Source organism: Brachyistius frenatus, unplaced genomic scaffold (genome assembly GCF_029030835.1).
Source record: "Brachyistius frenatus isolate BFR_SWC_R1_liver_20210118 unplaced genomic scaffold, ASM2903083v1 Contig_54, whole genome shotgun sequence".
Lineage (NCBI taxonomy): Eukaryota > Metazoa > Chordata > Actinopteri > Embiotocidae > Brachyistius > Brachyistius frenatus.
This window is the reverse complement of record NW_027210653.1, coordinates 2,075,312-2,093,027: the sequence shown is the minus strand read 5'-3', so window position 1 is coordinate 2,093,027 and position 17,716 is coordinate 2,075,312. Positions and strand designations below refer to the sequence as shown.

Sequence of the window (17,716 nt, the reverse complement as noted above, 5' to 3'; positions counted from 1 at the left end):
TGCCATTTAATGGAGGATTATGTTCCCTACAGGGATATTCTCTTGTGTAATTATATTTTCTAAAATAACAATTTCAGATGTACAGTCATGAATTATAAAGTCACATTAATTATAGCTGTCAAAAAGATGTGGCTGAGGAAAGAATACCAAGTGGTCAGGAACAGATATCTTAATTGTACTTCAGAAAAACATTTGAGCAATTGCACTCACTTCCTTTCCGTCACTGTTTATAGTTTGTTTTTGTAAAACATTACCTGCTGTGTTGCTTTCATAAGTCATCAACTGTGAGGAGAATTGTTTCCAACAACCTCTGTACGTCCATCACTGGCCTCATTTAAAACAAATCATTACCACAGTTAAAAGCTTTAATTCTAAACCATTTACTTCCGATGCATTCTGCCTAAGTATTTAACTACCTGTGAAATTAACTTCTTGTTAAAGTTGAAGCTCACAGATAGAGACATTCTTCAAAGGTTAAAAAAGAAAAATAATAATAATAAAAGCCAAGCGAACTCTTGGTTTGGTTTTGGGAGGTGCCAGGCTTAGAGTGCTTGGCTCGGCCAGCGTGGCACAGTGGTTGGTATAATTTTGAATCCTAAGATCCGGTCCAGGCTCTTGTGAACTGGCCACATTTCAGCTGTTGGCAGGGCCTTTCTGCGCTGCGAGCCAATCATAATTTGTGTTGCCTCACATATATTCTGACTCGGTGACTGAAGTTGATATTCAGCTGAGGCCGTTGAATGTGGTCATCTCTGCTAATGGCCATCATGTGGAGTAAGAGTCATGTTTTGAAGGCTGCGGCGGTATTAAATGGGGACATTTGTCAAAATTCTGCCACAGCTTCATTGCTCCCTGATTGATTCTCTCCATCTCTTTCGCATCTCACTCCTCAAGTAAACAGCTGGAAAATGGTCTGATTAACCAGGCATACATTACGAGACCTTCACGCTATTATCTTTTAATGCCAATATGCAGTGACAGGTCTGCGTGCCTGTAATGAAGTGGAGTTGTGGTGACAGCTCTCCATCTTACTCTGCTCTGCGGTTAAATCCCAGACTGGAGCCTCACCGTGGTAATTGGCCCAGCTGGGACATTTCAGCACTTTGTGCCACACCTCAGCTCACCTCCCAACTCCACCGCTTTTTCCATCTCATACGAATACATTTGGAATTGATTAAACTTTGGTCAAATCTCTCACTCGGATCTCGAGCTTGGTGTCACTTGTGTTTTGATCTGGCACGACAGAAAACGTTAGTTGGGTTTGCACTTCAGCAGCAGGGAGTGAAGTGTTAATTGCTTGTGTAGCATCCTCCCATGATTATTTTCACATGGGTCGTGATGGCTTTTTGATTAAAACCGTGTAAACTGTGCTGTGAATTTGAGTTTTTCACAATGTTAGCTCCTTATGGTCCTGCTGAGATTAATAACGGAAAAAATGTTAATTATGCTTACGCAGAGTCTTAGCTTAATTATGAGCTTAACAAGGTGAGATCTTTTGTAGTTTGTTTTTTGTTAAAGGTGTAAGAATTAAGTACAGATGTGAGGCCTTCTCACGTCTCCATCCCTCCCAAAAAGCAACAGGTGTAAACCAGCTCTGACTTTGATGTTTGTTTTCTATTCAGCGAGGACACACAAAAAAGTCAGGAAAATGGGCCTCTATATAAGGTTTCCTTTTTTACTGTGATTTTAGGTCAACCACAACATGATACTTGTGTTTTTTCTGAAGTATTTGGTCGTACAGATTTCTAATTCATAGTGCAAATCATATGAAAGTCTTTCTTTTATCCTTCATATTGTAAATTGTAATATAAGGAGCTTGTTTTTGCAGCTAACTGTAAAAGTTCATCCACTTAGATCTTACACCCTCAATAAAATCTAAAAGAACTTGTGAAAACACTCGTATAAAAAAAAATGGAAAGATAAAATTTTAGATAGGGATCGAAGCATTCTTGAGTATGCAGCGAAGCCCAGCTGTAAACAGTAACACAGTTTATTGTCTGCAAAAAAATGCCGCAATTAAACATTGCCTTGTGTGCTATGCATCATAATGACTCCCATAAAAAGCTGAGGGCGAGAGGCATTCCTTCAGCAACTTCTGAGCACGAGGCGTATGTGTAGTGAAACCACAGAGTCCACACCAGAGCTAAAGACCCCGTCTCCTTCTCCCCACTCCTTTTTCCCACCAACCGCCCATAATTACACTTATTGGCCCCTTGTTTTATGTCTGTTTTTACTGTACACTGCAGCAATAATGCAATGCATAGGCAGGCGCTTCAGTTCTGGATGTCTGCATAACCTTTCTGGAACAATGCGATATAAGAGGCTCTGCCTCCACCTCGTTCAATACCTGAGGAGAGTCAGTGAAAAAAAAAAAAAGTTAAATGCTTGCAGTTAGCACAGTATATCTATCAAGCCTCTTTCCTCCTGTACAGTTGTGGATTTCTTCTTATATAGTGTAAGATTTCACCCCTCGTGTCATCACCACTACACAGCTGCAGTCTGACAGTGTAAAAACAATGAAATGATTCCCAGCTCTGTAGTTACAGAAACGCTGTCTCAAACTTTTGTGAGAAGGTACATTCAATGTGAACACAGCTTAGCATAGGAGGCAATCTTCTTACTAATTGGATTCCCAGCCAATTTTTATGCAGACAAATGCAGCAGCAGTTGTGAAATTATGTTCTGCATTGTTCAGTAAATAGGTTTCTTTCGTAACTCATCATTTTTGCGACTGTGATTGCACAGTAATGTTCGTTCCTGTTGTGACCTTACAGACAGCCCTGTTGAGTCTCATAATAGCCTTTGTCACTTTTGTTTTTTCATCTTGTAACTTTCTATTATTTGCTTTTTTTCTACCTTTTTCTCAGGGAGATGCGGGCTCCTCGGCAGCAGGCATTAAGGTGAGAGCTAAGCTAATCTTAATGCGAAAGGTTTTTCAATGTCTGATCCTCATTAGGAGTCAGTTGCATCAGGTCTTTGTAAATTCATATTACAAGTAAATATTTACATGTCATGACGTTTAAAAACTAGTTATTACATATAATATAATTAGCACTTTGTATTTACATATGATAACTTGCAGGTGTATCTTTTGATCCAGCTTAGTTTCCCTTTGCTTTCTATGTATGGCCCATGTAGAGTGAAGAGTGATATAGACAGCATATTTGACCTCATACTTGATGTAGACTTTTTGGAAATTATATCATCATAAAAACTTGATATAGATACTGTATATACTTCTTATTACAAAACATGTCAGCAACTTCAGTGTAATTACCCAAATAACATCAGGATAAAGCCCAGTTTTGTTAACTTACAAGAGCAATCTCACTGTTGTAAAGTGAGTTATGTTAGAAAACCAGGCAGTCTATCTAGTGGAAAGGTGTTCTATTTTAAAATTGGGTCAAAAATGTGAAAACACAGAAAAAAAAATCCTACAACAACCAGCATGCTTGGTGTTCTGTCCTCTAAACGTTTTCCCCTGGTATTAGCTATTAGATATACTTCACCTATAGACCCCGGCTTCTGTGGAGGTGGGCTTGTGAAAAACAAGGAACGAGAGTCTGTAGTTTGAGGGAGGGCTTGGATTCTGCAAAACTAATCTAGATGACATCATCTAGAAGAGTTTTGCAGGTGAACGACCAGGCAGAGCTCTGTGCAGGAAACAGGGAAGGCATAATTCCTGTTGATATACTTCCAATTTTCCAAATGATAGGAAGCCTGTCAGAAATGGGTCAAAGTCCCTTTCATCATCAATTGAATCTAACTCGTGGCACTAAGAGCTTAGAAAGAATTTTACATCCAAACTTAGTAATGGATTTACAAATATCTGGTCCAACACAATGCAAAAATGGAGCAGTTGAAAAGAAAACTCTTTGCATGTATTACAGGGTGAACCTGGAGAGCCTGGACGAAGTGGACTAAAGGTAATAATTGTAATTTGCTACTCATGCACTTTTGATACACAGCAGATAGACAGTAGTACATAAATATATGTAGCTTTCTTGGTAATATGGCTTCAATCTTATGGACTAACCATAGCTATATTTTTGTTAAATATGCCTTGTTACAATTTATAATGGTTTGCGTATTGATAAGGGACTTTGTTAAGAAGATATTTGTCCATGCAGAAGCAGTAAATACTCAACAGACAGCAGCTTTCTCAACAGTGTTCATTTTCTCCAGTGAATACACACATCTGGACAAGCTCTAGTCGGTTGTGTAACATAAATTAAGTTTGGCGAAGAGCATGCAAACCTCAGATTAACCCCACTGTTTAAAGTTTAATAAGGATGGTTGGACATGGGGGTGCAGCTCACTGAGCAGAACCTGACACCTCAACTTTACCTTCTGAACAACACACTCCAACTCATTTTGCATTTACTTTGGCTTCACACTTGTTTCGAGCTAGTGTAAGGTCTCAGGTGTCACACTAACACCTCTGGATATATTAATCTTCTGTCTTTTGTTTTCTTATTTTGTTCCATTTTACTGTGACCTGTATTTGCCACATCTAAAACCACCAGGTCATCCCATTATGTTATTCTGCATCTAAACACAGAGTTTTTTTTTTCTTTGTTTAAGCATTGTTTGCTAATATATCCTCTCTCTCCCAACCACTGTTTGAAACATCAAAGAAAATCAGGAGAATATTGCTGAACAAACAGCTGCTGATGAGACACTAATAAAATAATCATGCAGCAGAAGAGGAGCTGTTTCCTACAAAATAAAGACTTGTCTATTGACGAGACTGCTGCACCAGTGCCTCATCTAATTCCACTTTTTAATCCCATGTGTTGTTTGCCATTAATTTCCCCTCTCTTTTCTGTGTTTGGAGAAACTGGTTCCCGACTGACTGGCTTTTTAGTGAACGTGCTGGTTTTTTTTTGCTGCAAAGAAATCAGTTGAGGCCTATCTAATTTTATAACTGCTTAATCTTAACTTTAATTTTACATCCATTCTGCTTGCTGACACACAAATACCGATTGTATTTATCATCATAGTGGGAATCATAAGATTGAGTTGTTGTTCCCTTTTCAATATTACAATTGGATGGTGTTCAATGTGTTGGTGAAGTCCACAAGAAAGACTTTAATTGATTCATTTTCCAGTGCTTTCATCAGCCACAATGGAAATTTCCAGTCTCCTCTTTGATCCCTTGAGTGCCATAAGAGTTGATCATTCTCGTGAAGCGATAATCATTTCTTTTTATACTCCATGAATACAATAGTCTTATTTGAGCGTTAAATTATCCCAAGTCTGAATGTCTTATTTTGAAAGTGGCCTCACAAGGGACTTGACCTCAGAGTTTTCCACAGTCGATTCAATTGACTGTGCGTTACTCAAACCTTTGGTTATGGTAGTCTGGAGTTCTCAGCTTGACAGTGACCCGACCTTGGTAACGGAGAAATAGGCCAACTCTCGACTTCGCACACTGCCAAGCTCTAATGACCTTGAAGCCACGGCAGCTCTCTCAAACCGCTTTTGCAACGTTAACCCAAAGTATCTGACAGTTTTCCCTTCCAGAAACCAGAACCTTTCACACCTGCCCAAATCAATCAAATCATAAAAAATATAACTCCATTGCACTTTGTGAAGGGTTGAGTGTTATAACGAGCACTAATCACGCTGTCAAGCCACGGCTGCATGAGTTGGTATGAAAGTGCATGTGCAGTACCTTCCGCGAATGCTTACCGCAAGAAAATGACAGTCAACTCACACTTCTGGACAGCAGGCCACTTTTCAGAATTACAACTGGTTGATAGCCAGAGAAAACACAAATAGAAAATAAAGTGTAGAGCTAATAGAACCCCAAAGAGCCTACAAATGAGGCTTGACTCAGCTTAGCTTGGCTTGGCTGTAACATGTCACACTCTTCCTGTGTAGGGAGAGCCAGGACTTCCAGGGCTGCCTGGACTCCCAGGGATAAAGGTAAATGCTTCGCTGTTTTTATCCCCAGTCACTCCCCCGGTGTCGTCCCTGTCCATCCGCTTCAGCTCGCCTGTAGCAGAGTTCAGAGCAAAACTCAGCTGACCCATCGTCATGCCTCATATGTGACACATTAAGGTCTCATAATCTTGCCTTTCCTGCTTTGTGGGATTTGTACCTAGACTCTTAACATTAAATCTGCAGCAGTGGTAGAGGCACAGTAATACCAGTGCAGTGAAAGGCGAGGAGTTTAGGGCAAAATGACAAAATCAAACAGGCTGTGCTTTTGATCTGAGCATGCCAGAAGTCAGCAGGGAAACTGTCTCGTTAAGATTTGTGAATAGCATAGAGGTCTACGAATTAATGATTGAGTCACTGCTTCCCTGGCAAACACTTAAGTCTCATTCCTGGAGGTGGCAATCAAGAATTTGTGTGCAAAATGTGTCAAAACTACTGCTTGTAAAGAAACAGGAAGTTTGATTTTTATTTGATTATTCAGAATTTTTCAATCTCTGTTTTTATGGATTTAGAGAAAGAGTTTGCTCTCTTTTTTTTTTTTTTACTGTATCAACAACAGATGGTGAAACTAAATGCACAAATGGCACATAATAAGTCACTGCCATCTTATGGTTAAAGAATAGCAACCACACCAATTTATTTCAGGACCATTAGCTTGAAATATAACGTGAATGCAAGGAATGCTCACACAGGCATGATGATGATGCTTGTTACTGTTTTGGTTTTGCTTTTACTCTTTGAATGCTTATGTGCTGGCCTTGTAAAACAAAAACAACAAAAAACTTTCATTTTATATTTTATATACTCCTGTTTTTACTTAAGAGTCCTGTACTGTATGCTTGATGGATTCTAACAGTATTTCGTTAACGTAGCACTCGTAGGTTCTACGCACGGCTTGCACTTTGTTCTGCTCCGCATTCTTTTGCTGTTTATCCGATCAAAGTTTAAAACTTTGGGGGGCAAACGTTCATCGCCTCTCCAAAGGGCTTCCAGAGTGCCTGATGTACTGTAGGTGGGAACTCTGGTTGCCAATGGTGTCACATTGTATTGCAGTCAAGTCATTTCCCAATCAAATGCAAATCAAATCCAATCCAACATCGCACCTCATACTGGAAGCTCGCTCCTCATAAGTGAAAGTGCAAAAAAATGTTCAAGCTTCTTCATAAGTGGCACAGACGGTGGTTTTCACACACACTTAATCAGAACACTTCTGCGTGCCCTGATGAGTTTCTAACAAGGTCAGTCGTATCATCTGTTTCGGCTCAGAAGAGAGAGTCGTGAATATACACAGTACGTGAAAGCACGGCAAGGAATTAGCAAGCCACTGATAATGTGTGTCTGCGTGTGATTTATGCACGTGTTCCCTGAGTGTGTGTTTGTGTGCATGTACAAGTGTGCGAGCAGAGATGTGCATGCCTGTCGTAATGAATATACTTGGCCATGCATCTTGTGTGTGTGTTTTGCGCTCATTAGTAGTGCGACACCAAAAATGCCCTGTGGAAAAATGAGTAATAGTTGCTGGGTTTTTTCAGGGTGAGCCTGGATTCCTCGGCCCCCAGGGAGAGCCAGGGCTTCCAGGACTCCCAGGAACTAAGGTGGGTGACTTAATGTTCTCACAGTGACCACATCAGTCTTGTTTATCACAATGTGAGAGGTATTTTCTGCTCAGAATGACACCGTGCATTATTCAAATCAATAATAATGAGATGCAACCTCTCTGCCAGATTTATTACGTCCCATCAGTGTGAGCATCATTGAAATCGCTAATTCTTCAGTGTGTCTGGTCTCATTATCATTTATTCTCTCTTTACCAAGGTGAATAAACCTGTTTCTTCAAAATGTCTCTTGGAAGTGGTCAGAGCGAGCTAATCCTTTGCTGCTACCTTTGAGTTGTGACATTATCAGACTGTGTGGAGCCAGCGGTGATAATCCGCGCACATGAGAATTAACATTCGCATTGTCCTTTTGCATCTGGCTGTTTGCTGTGCATTGATAATCAAGATGTATTAGTCTTGCTTTGTCCTCTGGCATTCTCTGTTTCTTAATGAAATGTCAGGATGAAGCCAAAAAGAAAGAGAAAAGCAGGAAATATTTGGCCGCCTTAGCTTTCACATGAGACAACCAGGGTTTTTACCTTATATTTTATTGTGGATTTCTCATGATGTAAAAGATAAGTTTTGTGACATTCATCAAAATACATGTGGTTTTACAATCAGCTCTCTGCTTGACTGATAAGTTGTCATTAGAAAGCAGTTATTTGAAAAGAAACCAAAGCCTAACTGAATCAACAGGGGTGAATAATTGGTTGTGTCCCTCCTGGTTTAAAGTATGAGCAATAAGTTGGAGACAGTATGGGCTCAGAGTTATACCACATCCCCCTCTCTTGGCCGTCTTCTGTCACTTCACTTTGAAAGAAAAATGCACACACCTACAGAACAAAACAATATGCATTTGTCTTTATTTAACTTGAAGGACAAAGAAAACTTGATCCACGTGGATGTTTTGGGTTTTTTCTTAAAAAATACACTCAACCTTGTCGAGGCTCACGTCTACCAGTGAGCAGATTGTGCTGACTCTGCATATCTCCATGTCGATCCGTCGAGTAAGCAAACGCTCGAGAAGGGTGAAGAGTTCTTGCAGCAGATTCCTTCAGTCGATGCTGCGTTGCGTGAAGGAAACTGATCACGCGTGATGCTCAGGAGATGCACCGTAGACCTTCTGCTGACATTAAAAAGAAACTGATCAGCAGCTCTGTGTGGCAGGTTAAAGCAGAACAGCAGGAACTCAGCTTTGTTATCAAGCAGTTTGGTCTTTTGTCCCTATAGGGTGAGAAAGGTGACTTCGGACCACCAGGGAAGGGTGACCGAGGAGAAATTGGACCTGTCGGACCAAAGGTCAGTAACTGAAGTACACATGTGCATTCATGCCCATATGAATTAAATATAAACCTGATCCTGTAGCAATGAGCTGCCTGCTTGTTGCTTTGCTGCCATCTAGAGCCTCTCTGATCAAAGCACACACATACTTTTGAATTAAAGTAAAATGCCTTCACATCTCATCAAACAGTCACTTTTGGTAACAAAGAAAGCTGGTTAATCCATTATAGTCTGTAATAAATCCATTGCATTCCCTTGAGTCCGTGGTAATGTAAATGCAATATAAATTAGTTTACCATTGTTTATGTCTGGCACTGACCCGGCAGGTAGTTTAAGCTCCAGTCTAAACTTATACGACGCAGAGATCTGCTTCACATCCTATTAAAAGTGAAACCCCTCCTTTGTCTGTGACAGAGTTCAAATAAACACGTTCTCCCTTGCTTGGCAGTTAAGGCATATTAAAAGCTGCTTGTGTTAAACTGTGTTGCTCTCTCGGGAGGAGCGCAAGAGTTTGATGATATGGCCTGTGAAATGTGAATGAGAAATGCATTGAATTTTTTTATGATGAAATGGAACAGTGTTTGTTTTATGTTCTCCAGAATTATGTTCATATCTTAAGGACTCAGCTCTTTTGTAGTGTTCCTGAAACCACTATTCTCTTCATTATCTGTGTTTTTTCACTCATTGTAGGGTTCACAAGGAGAATCTGGTACACCTGGTCCTAAAGGGCCAAAGGTGAGAGTGGCTGATATGTTTTCTTTAATTTAGTGGATGGAGCATCATAATTAGCTGATCTTTGTTTTAAAGAACCAGCATCATACATTTTGCCGTGGTCTTGGATTTCTGCCATTTGGTAATCACTGCTGGTTCTAATGTCTTGAACTTGCTAGGATGTCAAATGCCAAGAATTTTAAGATTCGTGTTAAACTGTGTTAAAGCTGTAGACAAACTGTGCAAAGTTTGATATCATCAAATCTGTGTGTAATATTCAACGCTGCAAGTATCATTATAGTGTTGTACTTGTGGTACTTAATGACAAAATCAGAATAAATACAAGTTAAATTTCAGTTTCATAGTTACACACACAGCTGTATCAGTAGAACATGTTGCACGACAGCAAGGTATGATGTAACAGTTTCATTTTGAAACATTTAGACCACTTCAGAGATTTCTAGAGTATTTGCAGGCATTTCAGTTTACACAATTGAGAGTGTAGCTGCAGCAGTAATGGCAGGTTTTTTTTTTTAGCTCTAAATATTTATATTTGTCTTCACACATCAGGGGGAGACTGGAGATAAAGGAGACTTGGGGTTTGCTGGCCCAAGGGTAAGCAAGTGTATCAAAGATATGCCTCTGTTCTGCTGCTCTGTTTCTTTAACTTATTTCTTAGTTGTATGATGTTGCGTCCTTATTAATACTCAAAACCTAAATTTCCAATGACATACTGTGTTACACTGCTGGCAGTTATTATTACTGCAAACAGATACACCAGTGGGCAGTAATTAACCTATAGCAGATTTTTTTTTTTGGAACAGGGGCACTCTGATATTGGTCTTAGATATAACATTTGTTTACAAATGTATGTTAATGTTGCTGATGTGCAGGGCCCACCCGGGCAGAAAGGAGACCAAGGAGCCACTGAAATCATTGACTACAATGGCAACATTCAGGAGGCTTTACAGGTCGGTCAAATCATGACTTAATGCAGCTCGTTTCACAAATTTTTCTTATCTGTAAGAGTAAAGGGACATGAAGAAACTTAACAAATTATTTACGTTTGGGATTTGGCTACTTATGAGTAATTTACCTTCTGCTACATCGTACTCACAATACACCAAGATTTTTACTTTGTATTCGTCAAATTGCAAATCATTCATATTTACAATGCAAAAAAATGATTGTTTTGATTCATTTGCAGGGGAAAAGTAAATAAGTTTGATAATTCACATTTTTAAATCGTAATGTTTGGTAAGACAATGTAAAATTAAAGTGCAACTACTTTAACAATTTAGCACTACATAGATGATACACATAAATAATGTAAACATTTATTTTAAACCAAGTCAGAGGGAGTTTGTGAGCAGAAATATGCTGACGCAAAGGTATTCTTTAATATGTGACCTTTGCAATCTTATCTCTCACCTCCTCCCCATTTCCACTCCTTTGGGCAACTGCAGAAGATTACCACTATTACAGTCACGGTAATTAGGCTTTGTGTGTTCTGTGTATTGTGTCATCTCCACCAGTGATTCATCTCTGTCCGAGCATGGGCCCAACCCAATCCCAACACTGGTTTGCGCTGCCCTGTTGTATTTGTGCTCCCTCACCTAGCAACTTGTTTGCTTAACAGTTGATGAAACCGTATTCAGTGCTGCGATAATGCTTCTGTGTAACCGTCCTGACTTGCTGCCTGAGTTGCTGGTTTTTCTCCTTGAATGTCCATAAAACATCCTTTAAAACCATCACATGATAATGTTTCTTTTGCAAACACTCTCAGTCCACTTCAGGTCAAAATCCTATTACGTCAGGTGCTCCAAAAGCCATGGCTGGTGTTAATTTAAAGGAAAATCTGTTTGGAAATATTCACCAAAAAATACTCACTGCTATGGTTATAGATACTGTAAGATGGGTCCTGCTTTATTAGCACACTCTGTTTTAAAGAGCTCCGTTCAAAATCGAGTTTAAAGACCTTCATTATTGTAGTTTTGCATTTGTGTGAATCTAAAATGTTTCTTGAATTAATAACTGACGGTTAATTATAAAATAAATATATTCACTATATAAGGTAAGTCACTTAAATCAATATGAATTATTTTCCATGCAAAAAAAAGTGCATTAATACCAAGTAAATATTGTTCCGAGTTTGTAAATTTGCTCTTCATTTGTGCCTCATTCAGTGAAGTTTATTATTCCAGAGTGGTAGCCTTGCATGTTATTTTGGTTAGCGAGGTAGAAAATGTGCCCACTTGGCATCACGCATCTTAAACTAACATTTCCTTGGAAAATCATCCTTATTTACCACAAATTAACAAAAGGAAATTAGCAGTTTTAGTCTGCCACATTTTAGTGTCTTCCTAGTATTTAATTATACGTATATAAGTTAGGCTACGTGAGCTAAATTTAAATACTTAATTAAGTCTCCATACCAAAATAGAAATAAGTGTGCTGAGTTTGGAAAACCATTCTTCATTTGTGCTCTGCTCTGTTAAGGTGGCACTTTTGGTTTTATTCCACAATGATAAACACATTATGTTGGTTTGCCTGGTAGATAAATAGCATATTTAGCTTCAAACTGAAAATTCTCTGAGAAACTTCTTCATCAAAAGCGAATCTACACACATTTGGATTTTGCTTGCACTCATTAATCATTCTGAAGTTTCCAGTTAGAGCAGAATTTAGCAACAAATGGCTGAGTTTTCATGGTAATAATGTCTTCCATTTCCCTGAGTTATCGCTTTCAATGCTGTCAAATTTATGATTTATTTGCGACATGATCATGGAGCCCTCACATCCTAACATCAAAATATATAATTCTGTCACTGATAATAATTATTTCCACGTGCTCTCGCTGTTATGACTTCTGCATGTGTCTTTCAGTTGAGCATCCTGTTATAATTCTAACATGTTTTTATTTTACTGTTTTGCAAATCATTCATGTGTGACGTTCCTTCTGTTATTAATGACAGGCAATTTTCCCTGTTAGAATCCAATTGTGGTGCATTCAAACGCGACAAAGTAGATATTAAGCTGATCATGCAGAGATAAAGTTCATCTGTTAAATAGAGACGTGATCAAATCTCTCTTCCTGTCCAGGGTCCTCCAGGGCCTCCTGGGCCACTCGGACCAGAGGGCATTAAGGTAAAAAAAAAAAAAATGTTGAAAGTTTTCTTTTTGTGTGTGAATATCACATCGAGTGGCACCTTTTTATAGGTCACAACATATCATTTCTCGACAATTTCTAAATCTGTTTATAAGGTTTTTATAAAAACGTTGCCCCTCTCTTTGGTCCCAGGGGGATCGTGGTATGCCTGGTCTTCCTGGACTTGATGGAGAAAGAGTGAGTGGATCTTTTATTTTCATGTATAGATGGGTTCACTTTTGAATAAGTTTATGAAGAACTGTGACCTTTACGTATATCACTTTATATTTATTAGGCGGTTCACTGACATTGAGGCTATTTAAGTCTTGATGTTTTTGACTACAATACAAAATACATTTGCATAAAGAGCCAAATGAGGAATAGTATAAACAGTTGAATCAAAATTCTCTGTGTTTCTTTTCCGTCCCCTCAGGGCTATAAAGGTTCTAAAGGAGACATGGGAATGCCTGGAGCTTCAGGCGAGAAAGGAACGACTGGTTTACCTGGTTTACCTGTAAGAATCACTAGTAGCCTCTGAAATGGGTTTGTTTCTTCACACTTCAAAGATCTCAGACAACAGGTGTCATGAAGCTTTTGTTCCTCAGGGTGTCAATGGTGTAAAAGGGGACAAAGGAGATTCAGGACTACCTGGTCCTCAAGGTCCATCTGTAAGTAACATTTATAATAACAGACTGTAGATATACTCACTTTTTTTTTTTTTACTGATGCTGTTTGTAACAAACCACATTGCAAATTATTGTTATATTGTATATTGTACTGCTAAAGTGAAATGCATTGAATGAATCATAATTTGCTGATATAATTTCTAATATTTTCAGATTACCGGCTCCCCAGGGTCATCAGGGCCCCATGGACCCCCAGGACCTATGGTGAGTTTCTTCAAAACTCAACCTAAAAAGTTTTTAGGTACACTGTTAAAAACCTGATGAAAAAAAAAGGCATAAATAACTCAAACTGCAGGAATATGTGCATTTCAAATAAGTTTAAACTGGCAATGCACCTCATGTTTACTACATTGAATAGTGTGACATCTTAAATAAAAAAAAATCACTTATCTTGAACTAAATACAAAGTCAGACTGATCTAAACTTAACCCTGTTTGCAAATGCTCAAATGAGAGTTAACTACTGATGTAGGTAAATAGCTGCTGCATGTGCATGAGTCATGGGAAATATGTCTTTCACAATAAAAGCGCAGCAGCAGAAGTTCTGTAGACTTCAAAATTAAAGTTGACTTTTTTTCTCAACATTTCTTTTTCACACACAAATCTGCAACCCACTCAAAATGGCCCGTGACCCATAAATGGGTCATGACCCACCAGTTGAGAACCATTGCCTTTGACACATTCCAAAAACTTAACACATAAAATAAAATGACTAGACCCCTATCCAATGAAATGTTTCACATGCAGCATCTGCAGGTGCAGAGAAATGTTTTTCTCTGTTAATAACAGCTTGTCGTGCAATGAGGTGCTGCACAATGTGTCAACACTCCAAACTTATCTCCTCCCCGTGGTAAACAAGCCCACCCCAATTACAGCAACACATGCAAAGCATATACTGTAGCGTGTCTATGATTCTTGTTACAAGTTTAAAGTCTGGTCGGACACAGAAATTGTACATTTTCCCTGCATATACTGACCTCAGCTTATGACAGTAGCCTCAGTCACCACACTTTTCTTTTAAAAGCCGTAATGCTGACAGACACAACTGGAAATGTGTCTTTTTTTATCCACTGCAGTAACTTCTGTGGGTATTTAGAGTCTGCAAAAGACATTTTCTGTCAGTCACAGATTACATCTTCCATCTGTCTGCGGACCAGTAGACCAGTTGGACTTCTGTAAAATTCCACAGCAGTGTTTACTTGTCTGAAGTTACCTCGGAACAAAATTGAAATAAAACATAGGGCGGGGCGCCTGTCATTACTCGATTGTGGGAAATTCACTGTGCTGCTTGTTCTACTCATCCCTTCCATCATCACAGGTTTCACAACAGTTTACTTGCTGTTGTTTGAACCACAATACAGAAAGGTGGAAAGATAGAACACTGATTTAGAGGAGGAAAGACAAATACCTATTAATGATCACAGTCTGGGAAGGTACTTTACAAACTTATATTTATCTGTTTATGTTTTTCAGGGACCTCATGGCTTCCCTGGACCAAAGGTAAGTCTCAACAGAAAAGCACACATACAGTTACATCATGATCCAAGTATGTGTTCTGTGTTTGTACATTTTTAGGCTGTTTTAAATTATTGTATCCATCCTGTCAATCATAGTTTATTAACAGTTAGTATGCTTCATATACATCATAGTGTGCTTGTTGTCACATATATCTTTAAAGTAGCTCGACAATAAATCTGTCAGCACAAGGAGATCTTAACTTGAACTTCATTGATGTTTTCAAGGATTTGAACTTCACCTCATGGCCGTTCCTCTGTGAATAGAGTTACTCTGTTGTCATGGAAATAAGACATCTGTTATCTTGTGACCTCAGTCTAAAAATGGAAAAAAAAGAAGTTGTTAAACTTTTAATTTCTAAGGTCAAGAATAATACTTTAAGGTCGTCTTGAGTATTTTTTTTTTAGTCTTGTCCCTTCAACTCGGGAACATTTATCATTGTCATAGAAAATAATGTGTCGGAGGACATGTCAATTATTGTCTCATGAATAATGTATGATGAGGATCCAGGTGCAGGTTTTACTGAAATGATGCACACGAAGGAGCCGAGAAGACCCAAAAGAAAGAAGCATAAGTGCAATTGCAGATACCTTGCGATTATCTTCTCCTGTTTTCATAGGGTGAACCTGGTTTGCATGGTGCGAAGGGTATAAGAGGGGAAGCAGGACACAAAGGGGACCGTGGACCATTGGGTCTCCCTGTAAGTAGTGCAGTGCACCACAGTATACCTCCAACCACACAGCCTTGCCCCGTGTTTTGTTCAGGCACTTCTAGAAAACCCTCATTTCTATTTCAGCCCTGTCATATTTCTTGTTGCTCAAATTTGTGTGTGTGTGTGTGTGTGTGTGTGTGTGTGTGTGTGTGTGTGTGTGTGTGTGTGTGTGTGTGTGTGTGTGTGTGTGTGTGTGTGTGTGTGTGTGTGTGTGTGTGTGTGTTTGTTTATGTGTGTGTGAGTGTCTACAGTGCCTTCTCCATTTTCTGTCCTCATTTTCATTTGCCTGTGCTGACTACTTTGCCAAGCTCCCTGTAACACAGTGTAATTTAGTTGTTGTAAACCCTGCCATCAACCTGTCCTAATAACAGTGTTCATCTGGTACTAATCCCGCCTTGTTCATGTCACTCATACCTCCATAACCACACAGGGAGCCTCCGGCTTGGACGGCAAGCCCGGAATTAGGGTGAGTGTCATGTGACCAAGAGGCTTCACCACCCAACTTCTATCCACCTCTCTCACTCTCCATAAAGTCCCCCTTTTCCTCAATTTTTTTTTTACCCATGTCACCTCATTCTTTGTATGTCACTGTGACCAAAAAACTAAGTCATGTAAGCCTCTGTTGGGCTTAGCTAATTAGAGAATATTAAAGGTTAGTGACCATACACAACGCAGTCGTAGCAGGCATTTCAAAGCTCTTGTTTTGTCGCGTGTTGCATTAACTGAGCATTAACACACACTCATACATTAACTGTGTCAGCAGTGTTGTAAGTGTCCTTTGTGGCCAATGCACGTCTACTAGTTCTGTGTCCTAGTTGTAGGTCAAACCAAGTGTGGGGATATTGCTCACGTGGAGGCTAAACATGATTTTTGCTTTCCATCTGCTACTTGTTTGGAAAATCGAAATTATGTAGAAAGACCTGCTATGAGTCCAAAGATGTAACTCACCATGACAACTCTCCTCTCCGCAGGGCATGGACGGGCCTTCAGGTCCAGCTGGGCCAGCTGGGCCGAAGGGTGACATAGTAAGATTGGCATTTAATTATGACCTGACTGATGATGATGTTATAGGTTTTAACTTTAATTGCCAATGTTTGTAGCATTGACTGGTTTTAAAGTGCCTCTGTGAATTCAGCACAGATTTTTTTTTTTTGTACCAGGGTGAGAGAGGAGCTTCTGGCGAGCCAGGACCAAGAGGACCTTATGGACTTCCTGTAAGTTTAACAAATATGTCTTAACACATTGAAGACAGATGGACTTCTAACTGGTGAAAAAAAAGTTACAGTCAAATTTCTAAAGTCTCTCTCAACACACCGTCCTAATACATATTATGTTATAAGCCAGATGGTATCAGCAATGTATATAATTATATGAAATATCCATCTGTGTGGTTGTGTATCATCAAACACCAACAGCAATATATGAAATGTGGATGGAGATTTGTCTCCATGCTCTGTTTTTGAGAAATCAGTTGTTTGGTTGCACCTGTCCTCGGTGATAATGCAAGAAACTTTATTATTTGTGCTCTGTTGTTCAGCAGAAACACAATCAGCAAACTGAAATGTGTTTATGTTTCACAAAACTTGTTTGAAATAAAGGTCAGTAATGTACAGAAAGTTGTATTTTTCCATTTTATTTTCAACTGTATAATAATTAGCTTGATAAACAGGTGAATGAGTTTGCTGCTTACATTTACCCTATTTATTTGACATGGAATCATATGTAGTATATATTACATTTTTAGAATCAGTTAAATGTTAATATCACCATTTGTGAATGACCGTTGTATTAAAAGAGGTCATTTTCTGTCTTTGCAGGGATCTGCTGGAACACCAGGCTTGGATGTAAGTCTGTTTAACCTTATCGGCTCACCTTTTACGAGGGCAGAGAGAAAAAAGACACCAGAGTTAGCGACGAAACTGTGAATCAAATAGGTTCTTCCAACATAAGGATGATTGTCAAAAGAAAAAAATCTGAAAAAAAAGGAAGAATATGTAACTCTTCAGAATCAAATGCAAGAACCTGCATCCCAAAACACCCGCGCTTTATGAGTTTAAACATGCTGTATGTGTCAGAGGCTTAAGCACTGTTGACAGTTATCTGTTACTTTACTTATCGTGTAT

The 17,716-nt window shown here is 39.1% G+C and overlaps 1 protein-coding gene across 1 annotated transcript in view; it reads left to right on the top strand.

Moving 5' to 3' along the window:
* LOC138624746 (collagen alpha-1(XXV) chain) overlaps positions 1-17,716 on the top strand; it is a 148,812-nt gene that overhangs the window by 122,135 nt on the left and 8,961 nt on the right. The window contains exons 15-34 of the mRNA XM_069705223.1: positions 2,868-2,900; positions 3,891-3,926; positions 5,887-5,931; positions 7,479-7,541; positions 8,772-8,840; positions 9,513-9,557; positions 10,104-10,148; positions 10,427-10,504; positions 11,000-11,023; positions 12,636-12,680; positions 12,835-12,879; positions 13,115-13,195; positions 13,287-13,349; positions 13,521-13,571; positions 14,840-14,866; positions 15,501-15,581; positions 16,024-16,059; positions 16,565-16,618; positions 16,754-16,807; positions 17,411-17,437. Of these exons, the coding sequence (XP_069561324.1) occupies positions 2,868-2,900; positions 3,891-3,926; positions 5,887-5,931; positions 7,479-7,541; positions 8,772-8,840; positions 9,513-9,557; positions 10,104-10,148; positions 10,427-10,504; positions 11,000-11,023; positions 12,636-12,680; positions 12,835-12,879; positions 13,115-13,195; positions 13,287-13,349; positions 13,521-13,571; positions 14,840-14,866; positions 15,501-15,581; positions 16,024-16,059; positions 16,565-16,618; positions 16,754-16,807; positions 17,411-17,437 (1,002 nt within the window). The remainder of the gene's footprint in view (positions 1-2,867; positions 2,901-3,890; positions 3,927-5,886; positions 5,932-7,478; positions 7,542-8,771; positions 8,841-9,512; positions 9,558-10,103; positions 10,149-10,426; positions 10,505-10,999; positions 11,024-12,635; positions 12,681-12,834; positions 12,880-13,114; positions 13,196-13,286; positions 13,350-13,520; positions 13,572-14,839; positions 14,867-15,500; positions 15,582-16,023; positions 16,060-16,564; positions 16,619-16,753; positions 16,808-17,410; positions 17,438-17,716) is intronic.